Consider the following 17989-nt stretch of genomic DNA (forward strand, 5'->3'; position numbering starts at 1 on the left):
TATGATAAACAGAGTAGCAGCAGCGTAAATGATGATTGCATGTGAGTAAGTGTGTGTGTGCGTGTGTAGAGTGTTATGTGTGTGTTGGAGTGTCAGTGTGCGTGAGTGTGTAGAGTCCTTTGAGTGTGCATAGAGACAGTGTAAAAATATAAATCAAATAGAAGTGTCAACTAGTCCACATAGCCATTCTGTTAGATATTAAGCAGTCTTATGGCTTGGGGATAGAAGCTGTTCAGGAGCCTGTTGGTGTCTGACTTGATGCACTGGTACTGCTTGCCGTGCGGAAGCAGAGAGAACAATCTATGGCTTTGGAGGCTGGAGTCTAACGATGACCAAGCAGCCATGGGTGAACAGGGAGTACAGGAGGGAAATAAGCACACACCCCTGTGTTGAGGGTCAGCATATTCGATCCTACTCGGACCAGGCTGATAACCCTTACAAGCAACCATGAAAGAACTCGGTCTGAATTAACAGTCTTTATTCAAACATACTAACAAAAGAATCCACTTGAACAAAAGCACAAACTGCTGTGGAGGTCGGTGAGTGGAGAATTGTCCTGAGGCTGGGTGGGGGGAGGGTAGGAGTGGTAGTCAGGCCAGCTGCAGCTCTAACTGAAGAGCAGTTCAAGCCCAGGGGTCAGGGCTGGTAAAAGGCTCTTCTATAAAGAGCCTTGGCTGGCTGACTATGTCCAAATGGCCTGAGATCCATGACCTGCTTTAAATCTTCAAGTCATTCTGGCTTTCTCCCTCACATATTCACTCTCTTACACACCAAAGGCTGTATCTGCTGAAATGAAAGAGCCACGTGACACATACAGTACATTGCGTCAGGCAGCTCTATTCCTGTATCAGCCAATTCCCGTTCATTCTCCTCAAACCTCTCCGAGATGAGGCCTAAACAGTGTCAGAGTGTTGAGCTGAAACCTAAAGGGCGAAACCAGGTCTCACCTGGACATATTTTCCGATGATCTTCATGATCTCCAGGTTGAACTGTTTGACGGGTGCAGCCGACAGGTCAATGTGACTCAGCAGGCTGTAGATGATCTGCAGCAGGGATTGCTGCATGCTGGGTAGGCCTTTCTCCAGCAACTGGGGATGAGAGGGGAAGGGTAAGGAACAGGCTAACAGCAGCTATCATGGGTTAGATGTTGGACATCTGATTACCAGCTGATCAACAATCAACTGCTGACTTGCCATAATAAAAAACACAAGCTCCTGTGAACGGAGGTTAACCAGTGGGTGTAATGTAGACGGATTACGTAATAAGTTGCCAGCTTTGATTCTCCTCATTACTTCTATGAAAGCCTGGTGTTGCGGGTGCTTACCTCGGCCAGGTATGTGACCAGATTGAACGTGATCTCAGCGAAGGCGTCGTGCAGGTAACGACACACCACGTTGATCCAGTTGGCGCAGTCTCTGGAGTAGCTGTGTGCGCTGTACAGGCTCATCATGTGGGCCAGGTTTGACAGCGTGGCGGACTTCTCCTCGGCACACACCTTGGCTATCTTATCCGCCGTCTCCTTGCAGAACGGAGTGGGGCTGTCAAAGTGCTGGATGAGGTGAGGCAGCAGGCACAGGATGTTCAGAGGAAAACCTACAAGGAGATGGCAACAGACGACATCAGGATTAAGTGAATCTAGATCGCCCGAGCTACCACAGGAAGAGAAACAGGTCTAAACCAACCGGAAGGCTCTAGGGGGATTAGTGCCATTTACCAAGCATGAAGCCAGGAACTTGTGCTGAATAAAATCTATAAGATCAATACCTGCTCGCTTACCTGCCACCTGGGAGGGGTCGACCAGTGTGTGGCGGGAGACACTGATGAGCTTGTTGAGCAGGTGAATGGTGAGCTCCTGGGTGGAAGCTGAGGTGAAGCCCTTGAGGAAGAGCTGCAGCAGACCAGGGAAGCTGTACCATTTCAGCTTGGCCTGCACCCTCTCTAGTCTCTCCCTGCTGTCTGCGTTCTCCAGGGGCAGCTGACCCAGTAGCTTGTTGAGCAGCCGCAGGGCCAGCAGGTACTCAAACTCATAGTCCGACTCCAGAAGGGAAGCCGCTATCCAGAACACCGTGGCCATCAGGTTGGATGGGTCCACAGGAGGGATGGCCTCCTCCCCAGGACCCGCTCTGCCACCCTCCCGCAACGATGACAAGCTCTGCGTTCGCGCTAGGTTGCCGTGGCTACCGGCCAGCCGGTCGGCGATGTCTAGGGTGTTACTGCGGCGGCGGTCTCCCTTTCGTTCACCCATGAGGCTGGCGCGGAGGGAGTTGCTGCGGGTGTGGCTGTGGGGGTAGTGGCCTTGGTGGAAAAGACCACCGCTACTCAGATTCAGCTGGCCCGTGCTCTTCCTTTTAGCTGCAAACTTGGCCCCCAGCAGGTGCTCATGGGCAGAGGCCCTGCAGGATAAATGACAATGAGTATTTCGCTAACACAGGGTTTTAAAGTGTCGATAATGCGTGTGTTTAGAGAGCGCGAGTTGACAAAATTGTGTTCGTATCAGCGACGGGAAATTCCACAGTAACAGTGTGAGACACAATGTCCACTGAACATTTGACAAAAACACATTTACTTGAAGAACAGTGCAGATGCAAAGCTTGGTAACAGAATGACGGAACAAACAGCACAAACCGTCGTCATTCTGTTACCAAACTTTGCATCTGCACTGTAAACGTGTTTCTGTAAAATTCTCAGTGGAAATTGTTAAGTAGTCCTTGTGCATAGAGTTGTATGGTTTGCTTAACTTTGCAATCATTGGTTTTGCTAGACATACATTTTCATGTGAAAAATCAGAGAGTCTCATTGTCACTGTTACTGTGGAATTGCCCAGATCTAACTGGTCAGTGCTTACTGTGCCAAGGCAGTGAGGAGGTCATAGTTCTTGACGGTGTCAGCGAGCGTGTCGATCCCCGACTCCAGAGTCAGCAGCAGCTCGATAACAAAACCCTGAGGAGACAGAGGAGCAGAGGTCAACCACCGAGACAAACCGACCCCTGATACTGCAGTACACAGTGGCTGCTGCTTCCTAACACAGCTGCTGATCCACACTGATCACAGGTCAGAGTGGCTGAACCCTCTGGAGTATAGTACCTGTTTAAGCGGCTATGCTCCCTCTCATCTGAGATCAGAAGTTAGTGAGAAAACTAATAGAGCAGACAGCCCAAAGGTCATACTAGAAGATGGTTGTCTTGATACCGGTGGGTGGTCAAGCTCACCTGTGCCTCCTCTCCCGGGTCGCCCACTGTCTCTACGAGGCGTGAGAGGACATCAGAAAGCGTTGCGGCTGTGAGGGGTTGTTTGAGAGCCCTGAAGATCTGGAAGGAGCGTCCTGCGTAGTGACGAGACGAGCAGGACAGAGCAGTTTGCAGGGCGACCTCACTCAGCAACTGCTCCAGTTGGAAACCTGATTAACACAAACCGCCAGAGATATTTAATATAAAAACACAAGGATGCTAGACATAAGAACAGAGGGATAATTAATGGCACTATTTTAGCGCTAAGAAATGCTACAGACAGGACAGTCAGTGCAGCAGAGAGGGATAAGGAAGTGACAAACAAACAAGGACCTGACTGGGACTGTTTGAAGACTGTCACTACATGTCGGAGGAACACGCTCAGCTGGTCAGCACTCTTTATGTTGGGGTTCTTGGGTGACACGTCCTCATGGTTCCACAGGGGCCCCCGCTTCCTGCAGGACAGACAGACAAGACCGAATCAGGAGAGAAAACGAGGGGAAGTCCGAATGATCGTCACACAACTCATCGAACCCTGATATTCTCACCCCAAGACAAAAATGGTTTGTAGTTGCACACGCAAACACATGCAAATGAACGATACCCCATCCTTTCAGACATGGCTGCAAGTGCGAGATCAGATGCATGGGTTGGATGAAGAAATGAGTCATGATGGTACAGTACATCACACAAGACAAACTGATATATAGAGCTATGACACACACATACAGTGCAAAAAACATTATTTTCAGGTAAATGTAGTGTAGTTGAGTGTCGGGCACTACCTGGAGGTGACAAACTCGATGAGGGCTTTGACCTTCTCGTACTGCTCTGCGGTGACATCCACCTCGTTGATCAGGGTGGGGGTGAGGTGGGGCAGGGGGACGACTCCTGCACCCAGGCTGATGCTGGACGACGTGGAGCTGGAGCTCAGGCCTGAGTCTGTCATGGGAGACGGCTGGTAGTCTGGCACAAAGTCACACACTCCTGCGTGAGTAACACACAGACACGAGCATGGCTGACGAATCGCTAGAAACTTGAGATGTCACACACTGATCTGTGAAGACTGGAGAGCAAATAAGGACATGGATCTCTGCTGCCCCCTACTGATCTTATAGAACCAGGCAAAGGGATATTTGTGTGCTTGACCTAAGCTACTCAGATCTTTGCAGAACGCTACTGACCTGTGAGGTTGAACTCGTGGGGCGGTGGCTTCACAGTCAGCACCTTTGGGTCGTTGTACTCTCGGTTGCGCAGCAGCACGGAGGCCAGGGATTGGACTCCACTGTTGGTTCCCTGGACGACCAGCAGGTGAAGCAGGAGGCGTTTGCAGTGCTCGTAGACCTCAGGGTGCTGGTGGTCCAACCCTGATGGGGGGAGAAAAAACAAGGGACTGCTGAGAAAATCTATTCCATGAACACTGGCAAAAGTAGAGTTTCCATTTGTTTTGCCTGTAAATGATGAGTATAAAGACAAGTATACGTCACTCAAATTGTAATCAGTTAGCTGTATAGAGGTGAGTAGTTAGTTACCTATGAAGATGGAGTGCAGCAGGAGGTGAAGGTAGGCGCTCCACTCCACTTTGACCCCATGGTCCACTATGAGGTCAGTCAGTAGGATGACAGCTATGTTACACCTAAGATACACCACACAAGAGGGTCAGCCGGGAAAGGTCATACAGACAGGTCAGAGGTCAAGTGGAGAGGGGGGGGGGTCGAGGTTACCTGTGGAGGGGTACTCCAGGGGTGTTCGTCTCCGGCAGGTAGTCCACCAGAGGGGACCAGCAGCCCCCTGTGGGAGGGAAAGGGAGGGGCTCGGGACGGTTGTGGTCCATCACCTTCAGACGCCAGTTAGCATACAGCGGCATGGAGTCACCTGGAGAAAACAGTGGCTTATCACACACACCTGTGGCAACGTGGACATACAGTATGTATATACAGTTGAAGTGGGAAGTTTACATACACCTTAGCGAAATACATTTATACTCAGTTTCACAATTCCTGACATTTAATCCTAGTAAAAATTCCCCGTCTTAGGTCAGTTAGGATCACCACTTTATTTTAAGAATGTGAAAAGTCAGAATAATAGTAGAGAGAACGATTTATTTCAGCTTTTATTTCTTTCATCACATTCCCAGTGGTTCAGAAGTTTACATGCACTCAATTAGTATTTGGTAGCATTGCCTTTAAATTGTGTCAAACGTTTCAGGTAGCCTTCCACAAGCTTCCCACAATAAGTTGGGTGAATTATAGCCCATTCCTCCCGACAGAGCTGGTGTAACCGTGTCAGGTTTGTAGGCCTCCTTGATTGCACTCTTTTTTTAGTTCTGCACACAAATTTCCTATGGGATTGAGGTCAGGGCTTTGTGATGGCCACTCCAATACCTTGACTTTGTTGTCCTTAAGCCATTTTGCCACAACTTTGGAAGCATGCTTGGGGTCATTGTCCATTTGAAAGACCCATTTGCGACCAAGCTTTAACTTCCTGACTGATGTCTTGAGATGTTGCTTCAATATATCCACATAATTCTCCTCCCTCATGATGCCATCTATTTTGTTAAGTGCACCAGTCCCTCCTGCAGAAAAGCACCCCCGCAACATGATGATGCCACCACCGTGCTTCACGGTTGGGATGATGTTCTTTGCAAGCCTCCCCCTTTTCCTCCAAACATAATGATGGTCATTATGCCCAAACAGTTCCATTTTTGTTTCATCAGCCCAGAGGACATTTCTCTAAAAAGTATGATCTTTGTCCCCATGTGCAGTTGTGAACCGTAGTCTGGCTTTTATATGGTGGTTTTGGAGCAGTGGCTTGTTTCTTGCTGAGCGGCTTATTATGTCGATATAGAACTCGTTTTACTCTGGATATAGATACTTTTGGACCCGTTTCCTCCAGCATCTTCACAAGTTTGTTTGCTGTTGTTCTGGGATTGATTTGCACTTTTCGCACCAAAGTACGTTAATCTCTAGGAGACAGAACGCGTCTCCTTCCTGAGCGGTATGACGGCCGCGTGGTCCACTGCGTGGTCCCATGGTGCTTATACTTGCGTACTATTGTTTGTAAAGATGAACGTGGTACCTTCAGGCATTTGGAAATTGCTGAGGATTGCTGGAAATTGCTGAAATTCTGAGGTCTTGGCTGATTTCTTTTGATTTTCCCATGATGTCAAGCAAAGAGGCACAGAGTTTGAAGGTAGGCCTTTAAATACATCCACAGGTACACCTCCAATTGACTCAAAAATGGACTCAAATGATGTCAATTAGCCTATCAGAAGCTTCTAAAGCCATGACATCATTTTCTGGAATTTTCCAAGCTGTTTAAAGGCACAGTCAACTCAGTGTATGTAAACTTCTGACCCACTGGATTGTGATACAGTGAATTCTAAGTGAAATAATCTGTCAGTAAACAATTGTTGGAAAAATTACTTGTGTCATGCACCGACTTGCCTAAACTATAGTTTGTTAACAAGACATTTCTGGAGTGGTTGAAAAACGAATTTTAATGACTCCAACCTAAGTGTATGTAAACTTTTGACATCAACTGTACATAAAGCATAGAGTAGTATGGCTGTCTCTTACTCTTCTCCTCCTCATAGGATCCTCCAGAGCTGCTGCTGTAACGAGACTCCAGGCGGTGGTGCTGACGGTTCAGGTTGCTGTTCAGACCGCTGTAGATGTCCAGATGGGTGGAACTGCAGACAACAGAGAGACAGCTGTAGTCTTACTGGGAGTGTCTCGGGGTGTGTGTGTGTGTGTGTGTGATCTCATACCCGTCATCCATGTTGGAGTCTTTATTCTTGCTGCTGTCATGGTGAGCGTCGGTTCCTGGCACCATGGTGTTACTGCTGGAGTTGGTTCCTGTGGACAGAGATGGGGATAGACATCTAGAAACTATGACAACAAGGTTCATGAGGTACATGACAGACAATGTCATTATGACAGTCCTTCATACAGTCCAACAGTCCATGAGGGAGCAGACGGGAGAATATGTAACATAGAAACATCAAGCATCTGTGTTTCATATACCAGGACAGTGGGGCTATAACGTAGAGGGACATGTATAGAAGACTGTGTGATTATATACCTGCTGAGGTGACGGAGGGGATCTTGTAGCTAGAGGTGATGCGGTAGTAGGGAGGGTTGTCCATGTGAGTGACAGCAGAGCTCACTGGGTCTGTCAGGTCCAGCTCACACATCAGCTCCTCCAGCAGCTGCATAGTCTTATCCCTGCCCAGGTACACCACCACCCGCTTCACCTGACGACACACACGTTTTAACAAACATTTAAGATGACCGAATATGGGAGGTGTGAGGGAGAGAGGACACGGTGTGTAAACTGGACTTACATAGGGCAAGAGGCTGGGCTCACTGTTGACCCCTGACATGCTGATGAGGAAGTGCAGGATGATCTTCAGGTTCTTTGGCCAGCTGTCGGCCAGCGTGGTCCACACGTTCTCTATCTCTGACCACGCAAACTCATCCCCGTACTGTATACACAGGCGAATCACAGTTCAAACAAACACTATCATTTATCAGCAGCAGACAACGTAATGCCTGTGTGTGGTCAGGTCGCGGTCATACCTTGGCGGTCATGAACATGAGGTTGTTGAGCACCATGGTGGTGGCATGTGGGGAGCCCCAGCCCTCCCCTCTGAGCCAGCGCCGGCTGTTGACCATCATCATGTCGCGCTCGTGGGCCTCCTCCTCCTCCTCACAGACTGGGGGTTCCTGTCGCCGTGGCGACGGCTTGAAGTCCACCAGCTCCACGTTGTTCATCCAGGGCAGGAGGTAGTGCAGCATCACCTGGCGACCACCAGGGTGTGCTGTCTGGATACGCTGGCTCACCTCTGGGGAAGGAAACGGCACAGTCGCCACACCGATAAGACTCAAATCTATGTGTCAAACGCCAAAGCTACGCATCTCGAATGACCGGCCATTTCCTTTTAAAGAGCACTACATTAACCAGGGTGTCCTTTGAGATTTGCCCAATGAGACAGAAGAGTGTAGGATGGTGTGTGATGTAACGGTGCAGACCTGAGAAGATGGGAAGGGTGAGCTCTGGGTATGTCCTGGCCAGCTCCTCAGACAGCTGGTAGTAGGAGACAGAGTAGAGGTGTGGCAGCGGGGAGGGAGGGCTCAGGATCCCATCTGTTCTCTGGATCTCCAGTTTGTGAGCGTAACGGAAGAGCTTGGGCTCCAAGATCTGGGGAACAGAACACGCACACAGAAAAATCCCATTAAGTACATGTAAAAAAAAAAAAAAAACTGGGCCTGGATGGTGTCAAACCAACCTGCAGCAGCTGCATGGCCACCTCATAGATATCTCTGGATGAATCAGCAGACTTGAACAAGATCAGATTCAGCAGCACCACAGTGTCAAACTGGTAATCCCTGTAGACCATACGATATCAATCATATTAACACATTATGGATTACAGAGTTAATACACAGAAACACACACACACACTATAAAATGGCCGACATGCCTGTTGTGAAAGACGTTGGCGATGGCCCTGAAGCAGCCGGCAGCCACGCGGCGTGAGCCAGTGTAACAGCGGTCCACAGCCCAGAACATCAGGTTACTCTGGTCTGGGTTCAGCTCTAACAGCAGCATCACCGCCTCACAGCCCAACTGGTGCACCTGCAAGGGGACACACAGAGAAACAGACTATCAGAGGGACCATCAGCACAAGCCCTCCATATACACTCACCGCTGCACCTCAAGAGTCAAGCTATTTCCTTCCGTTAATCCGTACCACTCAAAGTAATTGAACCCGTGAAAGTTTAGCCTTATCCTGTTTGGCAATCATATCAGTGCCGATGACAGACAGCTGGTGGTAATCAAGGAATAGTTTAAGCCCAGCAGTGAGGCTGTAGTACAGAAGGGCTCTTCTCTTACCTTCCTGTCCTGAGAGTCCAGGATGTTGTCCAGCCACTTGTAGAGATAACCGTCAGAGGAGAGGCCAACGTTATCAGCCACTGGACCACAGCACAACACTGCCGACATGGCCTGCAGACACGCAGTAGACAAACATTTACCCCGTCATGACGTGTTTACAGAGTGGGATCTCAGTGATAGTCTTGCGTGTGAACAGCTGGTTGTACCTTGAGAGCACAGTACTGGTGTCGGTTGATCTGCATGTTGCGGTCGCTGTACCGGTCTAGTGGGGTGAACATGATGCTGAAGGGACCCGCCCAGTGGCTGAACAACATGAACAGACTGTGTCTCAGAGACTGCTGGGGGAAGATGGTCCTCCTCTGGTGCACTGGTGGGAATACGCAGATGTCAAATAGCCACTCACAAAACACGCAATATACAACATTTGACACTTTATAGTGTGTGTGTGTGTAGTACCTGGGACGTTCTGAATGATGTTAGCCACCAGAGCGCTGAAGTGACAGCGGATGTCCTTCAGTGTGTCTGAGTCTTTGTCGTTCTCAGCCTCCAGCAGCTGTCTCGTCAGATCCACATACTCCAACAGTGTCGAGTTCAGAGAGTGACTCTCCCCGTCCAGACCACCACTCCCACTGTACACACACAGGGGGTACAGTACAGGGGTCAGTGGAGTCAAAAGATGGACGGTCCATGATTCTATAACTACGTGTGTATTTATATGTACTGGTTCTGTTCGGGCTTCCACTCACGTCTGACTGACGACGCCAGCGTCGGCCAGCAGCTCAAAGATCCGGACCAGCTGGACCCTCAGGATGTCGCGACGCCTACGTCGCTTCATGTTCTGCAAAAGATGAGCAGAGCCAGTACTGAGTAGGTAGTACAGTGTTATGTTAGATACATGGAAATGTGAGGGTCAGTGAGCTGCACCCACCTCAGGTCTCCTCTCCAGAGCCTCCTTAATGATGGGGTTCAGTTCCTCTATCAGATCTCTGGAAGACGGAATAGAAGTAAGTAAAACTACCGGGAAAATGCTTGTACAAACACACTGACTACATTCTGTGCCTACAAACCAAATAACGCACACACTACTATATATGCCTGTGACTGGAACGAATTGCAGAAATCGCTGAAGTTGGAGACTTATCTCCCTCACCAACTTCAGACATCTGCTATCTGAGCAGCTAGCCGATCGCTGCAGCTGTACATAGTCTATCGGTAAATGGCCCATCCATTTTTACCTACCTCATCCCCATACTGTTTTTATTTATTTACTTTACTGCTCTTTTGCACACCAATATCTCTACCTGTACATGACCATCTGATCATTTATCACTCCAGTGTTAATCTGCAAAATTGTAATTATTCGCCTACCTCCTCATGCCTTTTGCACACAATGTATATAGACTCTCTTTTTTTTCTACTGTGTTATTGACTTGTTAATTGTTTACTCCATGTGTAACTCTGTGTTGTCTGTTCACACTGCTATGCTTTATCTTGGCCAGGTTGCAAATGAGAACTTATTCTCAACTAGCCTACCTGGTTAAATAAAGGTGTTCTCAACTAGCCTACCTGGTTAAATAAAGGTGTTCTCAACTAGCCTACCTGGTTAAATAAAGGTGTTCTCAACTAGCCTACCTGGTTAAATAAAGGTGTTCTCAACTAGCCTACCTGGTTAAATAAAGGTGTTCTCAACTAGCCTACCTGGTTAAATAAAGGTGTTCTCAACTAGCCTACCTGGTTAAATAAAGGTGTTCTCAACTAGCCTACCTGGTTAAATAAAGGTGTTCTCAACTAGCCTACCTGGTTAAATAAAGGTGTTCTCAACTAGCCTACCTGGTTAAATAAAGGTGTTCTCAACTAGCCTACCTGGTTAAATAAAGGTGTTCTCAACTAGCCTACCTGGTTAAATAAAGGTGTTCTCAACTAGCCTACCTGGTTAAATAAAGGTGTTCTCAACTAGCCTACCTGGTTAAATAAAGGTGTTCTCAACTAGCCTACCTGGTTAAATAAAGGTGTTCTCAACTAGCCTACCTGGTTAAATAAAGGTGTTCTCAACTAGCCTACCTGGTTAAATAAAGGTGTTCTCAACTAGCCTACCTGGTTAAATAAAGGTGTTCTCAACTAGCCTACCTGGTTAAATAAAGGTGTTCTCAACTAGCCTACCTGGTTAAATAAAGGTGTTCTCAACTAGCCTACCTGGTTAAATAAAGGTGTTCTCAACTAGCCTACCTGGCTAAATAAAGGTGTTCTCAACTAGCCTACCTGGTTAAATAAAGGTGTTCTCAACTAGCCTACCTGGTTAAATAAAGGTGTTCTCAACTAGCCTACCGGGTTAAATAAAGGTGTTCTCAACTAGCCTACCTGGCTAAATAAAGGTGTTCTCAACTTGCCTACCGGGTTAAATAAAGGTGTTCTCAACTAGCCTACCGGGTTAAATAAAGGTGTTCTCAACTAGCCTACCGGGTTAAATAAAGGTGTTCTCAACTAGCCTACCGGGTTAAATAAAGGTGTTCTCAACTAGCCTACCGGGTTAAATAAAGGTGTTCTCAACTAGCCTACCTGGTTAAATAAAGGTGTTCTCAACTAGCCTACCTGGTTAAATAAAGGTGTTCTCAACTAGCCTACCTGGTTAAATAAAGGTGAAATAAAATAAAAAAATAAAAAAATATTCAAACATGAAAATTGGAAAACAGGGAACTGAAACATGACTGTCAGCCACAGGTCGACGTACAGGGTGGCTCCCTCACCTGAAGGCCACAGGGTTGGTCCTGCCAAGCCCCAGGACGAGTGACTCTGTGATGTCCATGCTCTCAGAGCGCATCATCGGAACAACGTGTTTGAACAGGGATGAGGGGGACGGAGTGCCAATAATCTGGACACACAAAGATCAGAAATCAATATGAAAAGTAATGATTTTTCAATATCTAACTAAAAGGATAGAGATGGCGTTTTCTCAACTTGGAATAGGCATTATCACACTGACAGCACGTAAAACATAGAGGAAAAAAATGGATAGGTCATGCCCTCTGACCTTAGAGTCGTAGCTGTAGCCACTGTCCGGCGTGGACGCCAGCGTCTCAGGCGGGGAGCAGCGGACGGAGCCAGAGGTGGAGGAGGAGGAGTTGGGGGAGGAAGTGGCGGAGCTACAACAGAGGATCAGGTAGTTCCTCCACAGCCCCACATACGAGTCACTACTGCTGCTCAGGCTGTTCAGCTTCTTAGCATTTATAGGGCTGCTGCAGGGGCAGAGGACAAAGGTCAAATATTAATAGGCAGGTGGTGTGTATATATATATATATTTTTTTTTTTTGTTGTTGCTGGGATTGGTTGAAATTGTAAGTCCTCTTTTTGCACTCCGCTGATGAGTAAGTTTAATATGATTAATATGATATTGCTACGCTTTGAGTGCTTTACGTGGAAATAGTGAGGTGATTGGTCAAATCTGCAAGCCATAGCATAATATGCAGGGAAATCGCAGAATCTTGGAATCCTGGAGGGACTGATTTACAATATTACTGAAATTTCTGTGTGTCACAGACATACAACACAGTAAAAAGACAGGCGCCAACTCTCCTCCTAACGGGGCTCACATACGTATACAGCTGAGGGATCAATTAGGATGAAGCCATCCACAGCCCCGCGCAGAGTCTCCAGTGACGGTGTAGACCGTATGGACACCCTACACGAGACAGGGTGACATCACAAAGCCCTCTAGTGTGCGGACTGCAACCACATCAATTGTAAGTGGCTTTTTACAACCTCAAATGTAAATGTGTACATGCACCGAAGAGAACAACATTGACAAGAGTAAAGGCCAGGAGAGACATACTTGATGTCCACTTGCGGAGAGAGCAGCTGCAGGCGCGTGTAGGCGAACATCCCGGCGTAGTTGAGTGCGGTGGGGCAGTGCTTGGGCAGGTGCTCCTGGCGCAGGTAGCTGGACAGGCTGATGACCCAGGGATCCTGGCCCTGCGTCACGTGGGCAAACACCCAGATGTGCGACGGGCTGACCACGTCAAACTGGTGGCTGATGGGAGACGAGTTCCATTCTGCCAGCGTCTGCAGGTCGATACCGCTGGGACAATATAGCAGGTTGGTCTGCAGGGGAGAGGGGAGGATGAGGGTCAGAGTGTATGTACCATGTTGTTGTCCTAGGTCTCTCTGTAGTCTCTTGTGGTGATGTGTGTTTTGTCCTACATTATTATTGTGAATCCCAGCCCCCCGTCCCCACAGGAGGCCTTTTGCCTCTTGGTAGGCAGTCATTGTAAATAAGAATTTGTTCTTAATTGACTTGCCTAGTTAAATCAAAATCATGTGTGTATTACACAACAGCTTTGCAATTTGTACCTGGTCAGCTCCTGTGAGATGGATGAAGCTCTCCAGCACAGACGCACTTAGCCTGTCCATCACATCTATGGCCAACTCCTCATCTCCCTGAAAAAGACAGGCAGAAACAGTGAATGTGAGTCTCTTGCATCTTAACTGAGGTTACTTTAACAACAATGCATCTCATTATTTGAGTCACTTTCACAACCCCATCTCAATCTGAGTTGGTAGTTACCTTGGCGATGCCCAGAGCGGTGTGCAGGGCTCGGACCTCTTTGAGGATATTAACAGCCAGCCTGCGCGTGGCGGGGCGGCAGCTGCACAGAACCACCAGTGCCAGGCCCTCCGCCACGTGCAGCACCCCCCACAGAGGAGAGCGCTCCAGGGGCAGAGACGGCCCGCTTCCAGGGCCCTGCTGGAGCACACACAGACAGGGTTACTTTATCACACAAACCCAATTCAAAATACACAATATAAACTGGGTGGTTCGAGCCCTGAATGGTGATTGGCTAACAGCCATGATATATCAGACTGTAAACCACTGGTATGACAAAACATTATTTTTACTGCTTTAATTACATTGGTAACCAGTTTATAATAGCAATAAGGCACCTCGGGGGTTTGTGATATGTGACCTTGGCTAAGGAATGTCCGCGTTGCGTTGTGCCTAAGAACAGCCCTTAGCCGTGATATATTGGCCATATACCACACCCTCTCTGGCATTATTGCTTAAATAATCCTACTACTACAGTACAGAGCAAGAAGTTTGAGCCGCTGTCCTTGTCCACAACCAGACAAAATGAGAGCTATCCACTCTCCACCCACCTGCGCCTCGTGGGTCTTGTTGCTGGTCTGGACGGCCTGCCTCCACTGGCTGATGAGCTGCAGCAGCATCTTGACGGCGTTGTCCAGCAGCGTGGGGTGGACATCGGTGACCTCGCGCACCACGAAGTAGACGAAGCCAGAGAGCACGTCCTCCCTCCACTCTGGGAAGTCCAGCATCAGGGCCTGCAGGGTGGTGAAGGCCAGACCGCGCAGCTCCTCGTCCATGTGGATGGTCAGCCTGGAGAGAGGACAGGATGGATGGGTCAGACAGAGGTCAAAACGGGATCACAAACAGAGCTTTTGAAGGCACAGCTCTGGCAAAATAAAAATCCCCATTGCTCTGTTCATCAATTAGTCCCAGACAGAGGTGGCGCATGCGAAGGAGTGGGGTCCTTTACTTAGCCAGCAGCTCGATCAGGTCCTGTCTGCTCATGCCGTCCGGGATCAGCCTGGGGATGGCCGCCACACACGTACGGAACAGATCGATCTTCGGCTTCCTCTCCCCCCTGCAACATAACACACACACGTAAAGGACACACACATAGTAAAAAACACACGTTATGGGCCACATATGTTTTAAGTCAGAGAGGCCCTTACGTAATCATGTCCTCAGGCTCCTTATTGGACATCTGGACGTTGGTCATGCTCATGGAGCGCCCCACCTCCTTGTCCAGGTGACGCAGGATGTTGTCCAGGGCCTTTCTCACCGCTGGGTAGTACAGCGACATGCCTACAAACACACAGTCATTACTCTGACACTGTACACAAACTTAACCTTAAAATGACCCACTCCCATAAGAATTTATTTGAGAAATGTATTCGGCAAGGACAGTGTACAATGATCAACATTTCAGGTTCAACATCAATGTCAAATTGCCGGAGTTAGGAAGAAAGCTAATTTCGGTCCATAGTCCCTGAGTCATAGCCGAGTCACACTGTCCTGTAGTGACCAGGGTGGAGCTCAGAGATGTTGACCTACCGATGACCTTGGCCTCCTCGTCAGTGAGGGTGGTGGCAAGGAAGATCTTTTTGACCCGCAGGGTGTTTCCTGAGGGCATGATGACCCCTGTGGTGGGCATGGGCGGCTCCCCGTCCTTCTGCTGCAGACTGTCAGCTATCACCAGGAAGGCCCTCAGGCCAATATTCATCCTCTGAGAGAGAGGGAGAAAGGAACAGTCAGAGATTATACTCTTCAATCACAGCGAGTATGATTGGAAAATGTGTCGTCTCTCGGCCATCTCTTACCTCTGGATTGATGGTGAAGGTCTTGTGAGATTTCCCCACACACAGGAGGTCATAAATGATCTCCTTCATAGCAAAGTCAAGCCTTTCCTGTGAAATGAGCCACAAAAGACCAATAATCACTAATCACAGATAACATTCAAGCCATTAGAAGAATTATACAGGAAGAACTGCTCCAGCATGACCTCATAAGACAAACCTGAGCTATGAACTGGATGATCTTGACAAAGATGTTGAGGGGCGTGTCCCTCGGCACCACACTACGGGAACCTTTGGGGAAAAGTGCTGAAACGATGCTGAGCAGCCGGCTGCAGGGAAACAGGACAGGATTAAAGGGATTGTTCAACTGGAGATGTTCACCAAGGAGACTGTAGACTAGACCAGTTCTGAGTGTAGATGGGATTCTAGTTCTGCTTCTGCAGAAGGAGTGGGCATTTATTTGTTGTAATATGGTGATTTAGGTGCTGGTCTGGGTGACTTTCATTTGACAGTGTCTGTTCACACAGAGATAGCGTGGTCATGGGCCAACAGGGTGAGTGTATGGGCCCTGACCCGTCTCAGTCTCTGGGCCGGGCTGGTACTGACCTCTGCGTGACGGTGTTGCTCTCACACTTGATCCTGATGATGTAGACCCACAGCAGTCTGTAGAGGGACTCCAGCGCCACACGGGACATTTTGGGGTCTTTGTTCTTAAAAAAAAAAAAGGGACAGAGAGGGAACATTTAGAACAACTGCCTCCTCCGGGAAGTCCGGTGTGGAGCACAAACAATCCCTTTGACCTACTGTACTGAATGAGACAATTTATACAGTGTGTTTCATGTCACATTTAGAGTCAAATGTTTCGAGATGCCCCAGTGATGGATATGACTCGCGGCAAGTCGTATCTGTGATTTGATAACGAGGTCCGCCTTCAGATCTAACGGCCTGTCCGATTCATACATCCGTCACACACCAATTACATTTAGGAATCATCTTATATAAAAACGACCGATGTACGAGATTCTTGAAAAGATTTCAGCTTGTCGTAAAAGAAGCCTGTGCCAGAGTGAGCCTGTCTATATATAGATGTAGTACAGCGTGTTATGCTAGCGGTAGTTTCTGATGTTCCGAACCCCGGGGAATGTTTGTACAGCTGAGCGTTCACAAAAACAAAAATAAAAAACGGTGAGTAAAAACGCAAGTACACAGTGCTGCCAAATCAAATCCAGGCACGCAACATACCCTCCTCCAACATCAACACAGCAGACAACCATACAAAGGATTCTTTCAAGGGTACCAAAATGACCTTTCCAACCCTTCAGTGGGCCATGGAGCTGCAAGGGTGCTTCACACAGCCGCACGGCAACGCCTCAGAGATAATAGAATTGGGTGTAATGAGAGACAGCCTCTCACAAACGGTAATAGAACAAACAAAATGATGCAGGACCCTACAGGTCCCCAAAACGAGACTACAAAATCCATCTGGTTAGTCCTCAGATCTACCAACAACCCCTTCCAGGTAATTGGCTTCGTAACATCCCTCAAAGAGTAAGGTAGGTCTCTGAGAAGGTGTTAGCGACACATTGGTATGATGCAGTCCGCTCGATTGACGTCACCAGGATGATGCTCTAACCACTACTATACATAGAAAACAGCAAAGCCATAAACCACTGATGAAGTCAAAGCCATCATTGCGTTTCAAACAATTTGTAATTAAGAGCCAAGTGTCCAACCACTATTTTCTGTGTAATCTTTTCTCTCAGTAAGTTCCACTTTAAGAGGACTATCAGTGTCCAGTGCATTGTTGCCCCGGGCTAAGGAGGTGCATCCCCTCTGTCCTCCAGAGGCTCAGGACAGGGTCAGGTGACCTGTCGGAGGGGGGTGGGGGGGGGTGGGGTCATGCCACCAGACAAACTCACCTGCAGTGTCTCAATCTGCTTTCGGATGCTGTTGTTAGACGGTATCTGGAGCGAGTGAAAATGTGAGCCAAAACGACGGGAGACATGGCGTGTGAGGATGAGGGGAGGGAGACATGCAGGTTAGAAAGAGAACAGAGCAAAATATAATAGAAACACAAAAATGAGAAGTTTGACTAAAAACCCTCACTACCAACTAACTGCCTCCTATCGACTTGAGTCAGTCTCATATTAGACACAGAAGTGAGATGCAAAGTATGAAATGCAAAAGCAGTAATGTCAAAACACAAATATCCATCAATATAGTCGTATAGAAAGAGTGCAATGATACACTAGACAATATTACATTGTTTTTTACATTTTGACATGTAGCATGATCTTATATTCCATACTTTGTGAAAGTGAAGAGATGAAAGATGTGCAATAGATGGCAAATCAAATTGACAGGGAAGAGAACACACACACAAAGCAGGGGTGAAGAAGGTGTGGACAGATGGCGTGAGGAGAGGGACAGTGAACGGACACCAAGTAGGAAAGCAAGCCGTATGTTACGGGACCGACAAAATCTGATTGATTCTT

At 48.0% G+C, this 17989-nt stretch overlaps 1 protein-coding gene across 32 annotated transcripts in view; it reads right to left on the minus strand.

The window, feature by feature from the left end:
• The window catches only part of LOC109898017 (protein furry homolog-like), a 91594-nt gene that overhangs the window by 16684 nt on the left and 56921 nt on the right, over positions 1–17989 (minus strand). For 21 of the 32 annotated variants that reach the window (XM_031833500.1, XM_031833499.1, XM_031833476.1 and 18 more), the window contains 36 exons: positions 17414–17458; positions 16101–16204; positions 15715–15823; positions 15519–15605; positions 15253–15424; positions 14871–15003; positions 14672–14779; positions 14274–14511; positions 13684–13863; positions 13470–13556; positions 12952–13220; positions 12154–12358; positions 11870–11994; positions 10054–10111; positions 9872–9963; positions 9582–9754; positions 9332–9492; positions 9126–9236; positions 8713–8867; positions 8518–8617; positions 8261–8429; positions 7808–8073; positions 7573–7713; positions 7311–7482; positions 6997–7084; positions 6806–6918; positions 4952–5102; positions 4760–4863; positions 4412–4594; positions 4013–4214; positions 3561–3682; positions 3210–3397; positions 2846–2940; positions 1765–2393; positions 1325–1593; positions 948–1088 (listed from right to left, as the gene is read on the minus strand). In XM_031833500.1, coding sequence (XP_031689360.1) covers positions 948–1088; positions 1325–1593; positions 1765–2393; positions 2846–2940; positions 3210–3397; positions 3561–3682; positions 4013–4214; positions 4412–4594; positions 4760–4863; positions 4952–5102; positions 6806–6918; positions 6997–7084; positions 7311–7482; positions 7573–7713; positions 7808–8073; positions 8261–8429; positions 8518–8617; positions 8713–8867; positions 9126–9236; positions 9332–9492; positions 9582–9754; positions 9872–9963; positions 10054–10111; positions 11870–11994; positions 12154–12358; positions 12952–13220; positions 13470–13556; positions 13684–13863; positions 14274–14511; positions 14672–14779; positions 14871–15003; positions 15253–15424; positions 15519–15605; positions 15715–15823; positions 16101–16204; positions 17414–17458 — 5745 coding nt within the window. The remainder of the gene's footprint in view (positions 1–947; positions 1089–1324; positions 1594–1764; positions 2394–2845; positions 2941–3209; positions 3398–3560; positions 3683–4012; positions 4215–4411; positions 4595–4759; positions 4864–4951; positions 5103–6805; positions 6919–6996; positions 7085–7310; positions 7483–7572; positions 7714–7807; positions 8074–8260; positions 8430–8517; positions 8618–8712; positions 8868–9125; positions 9237–9331; positions 9493–9581; positions 9755–9871; positions 9964–10053; positions 10112–11869; positions 11995–12153; positions 12359–12951; positions 13221–13469; positions 13557–13683; positions 13864–14273; positions 14512–14671; positions 14780–14870; positions 15004–15252; positions 15425–15518; positions 15606–15714; positions 15824–16100; positions 16205–17413; positions 17459–17989) is intronic. The other 11 variants (XM_031833478.1, XM_031833473.1, XM_031833487.1 and 8 more) reach the window with 5 other exon arrangements.

This window comes from Oncorhynchus kisutch, linkage group LG10 (genome assembly GCF_002021735.2).
Source record: "Oncorhynchus kisutch isolate 150728-3 linkage group LG10, Okis_V2, whole genome shotgun sequence".
In the NCBI taxonomy this organism is placed as follows: domain Eukaryota; kingdom Metazoa; phylum Chordata; class Actinopteri; order Salmoniformes; family Salmonidae; genus Oncorhynchus; species Oncorhynchus kisutch.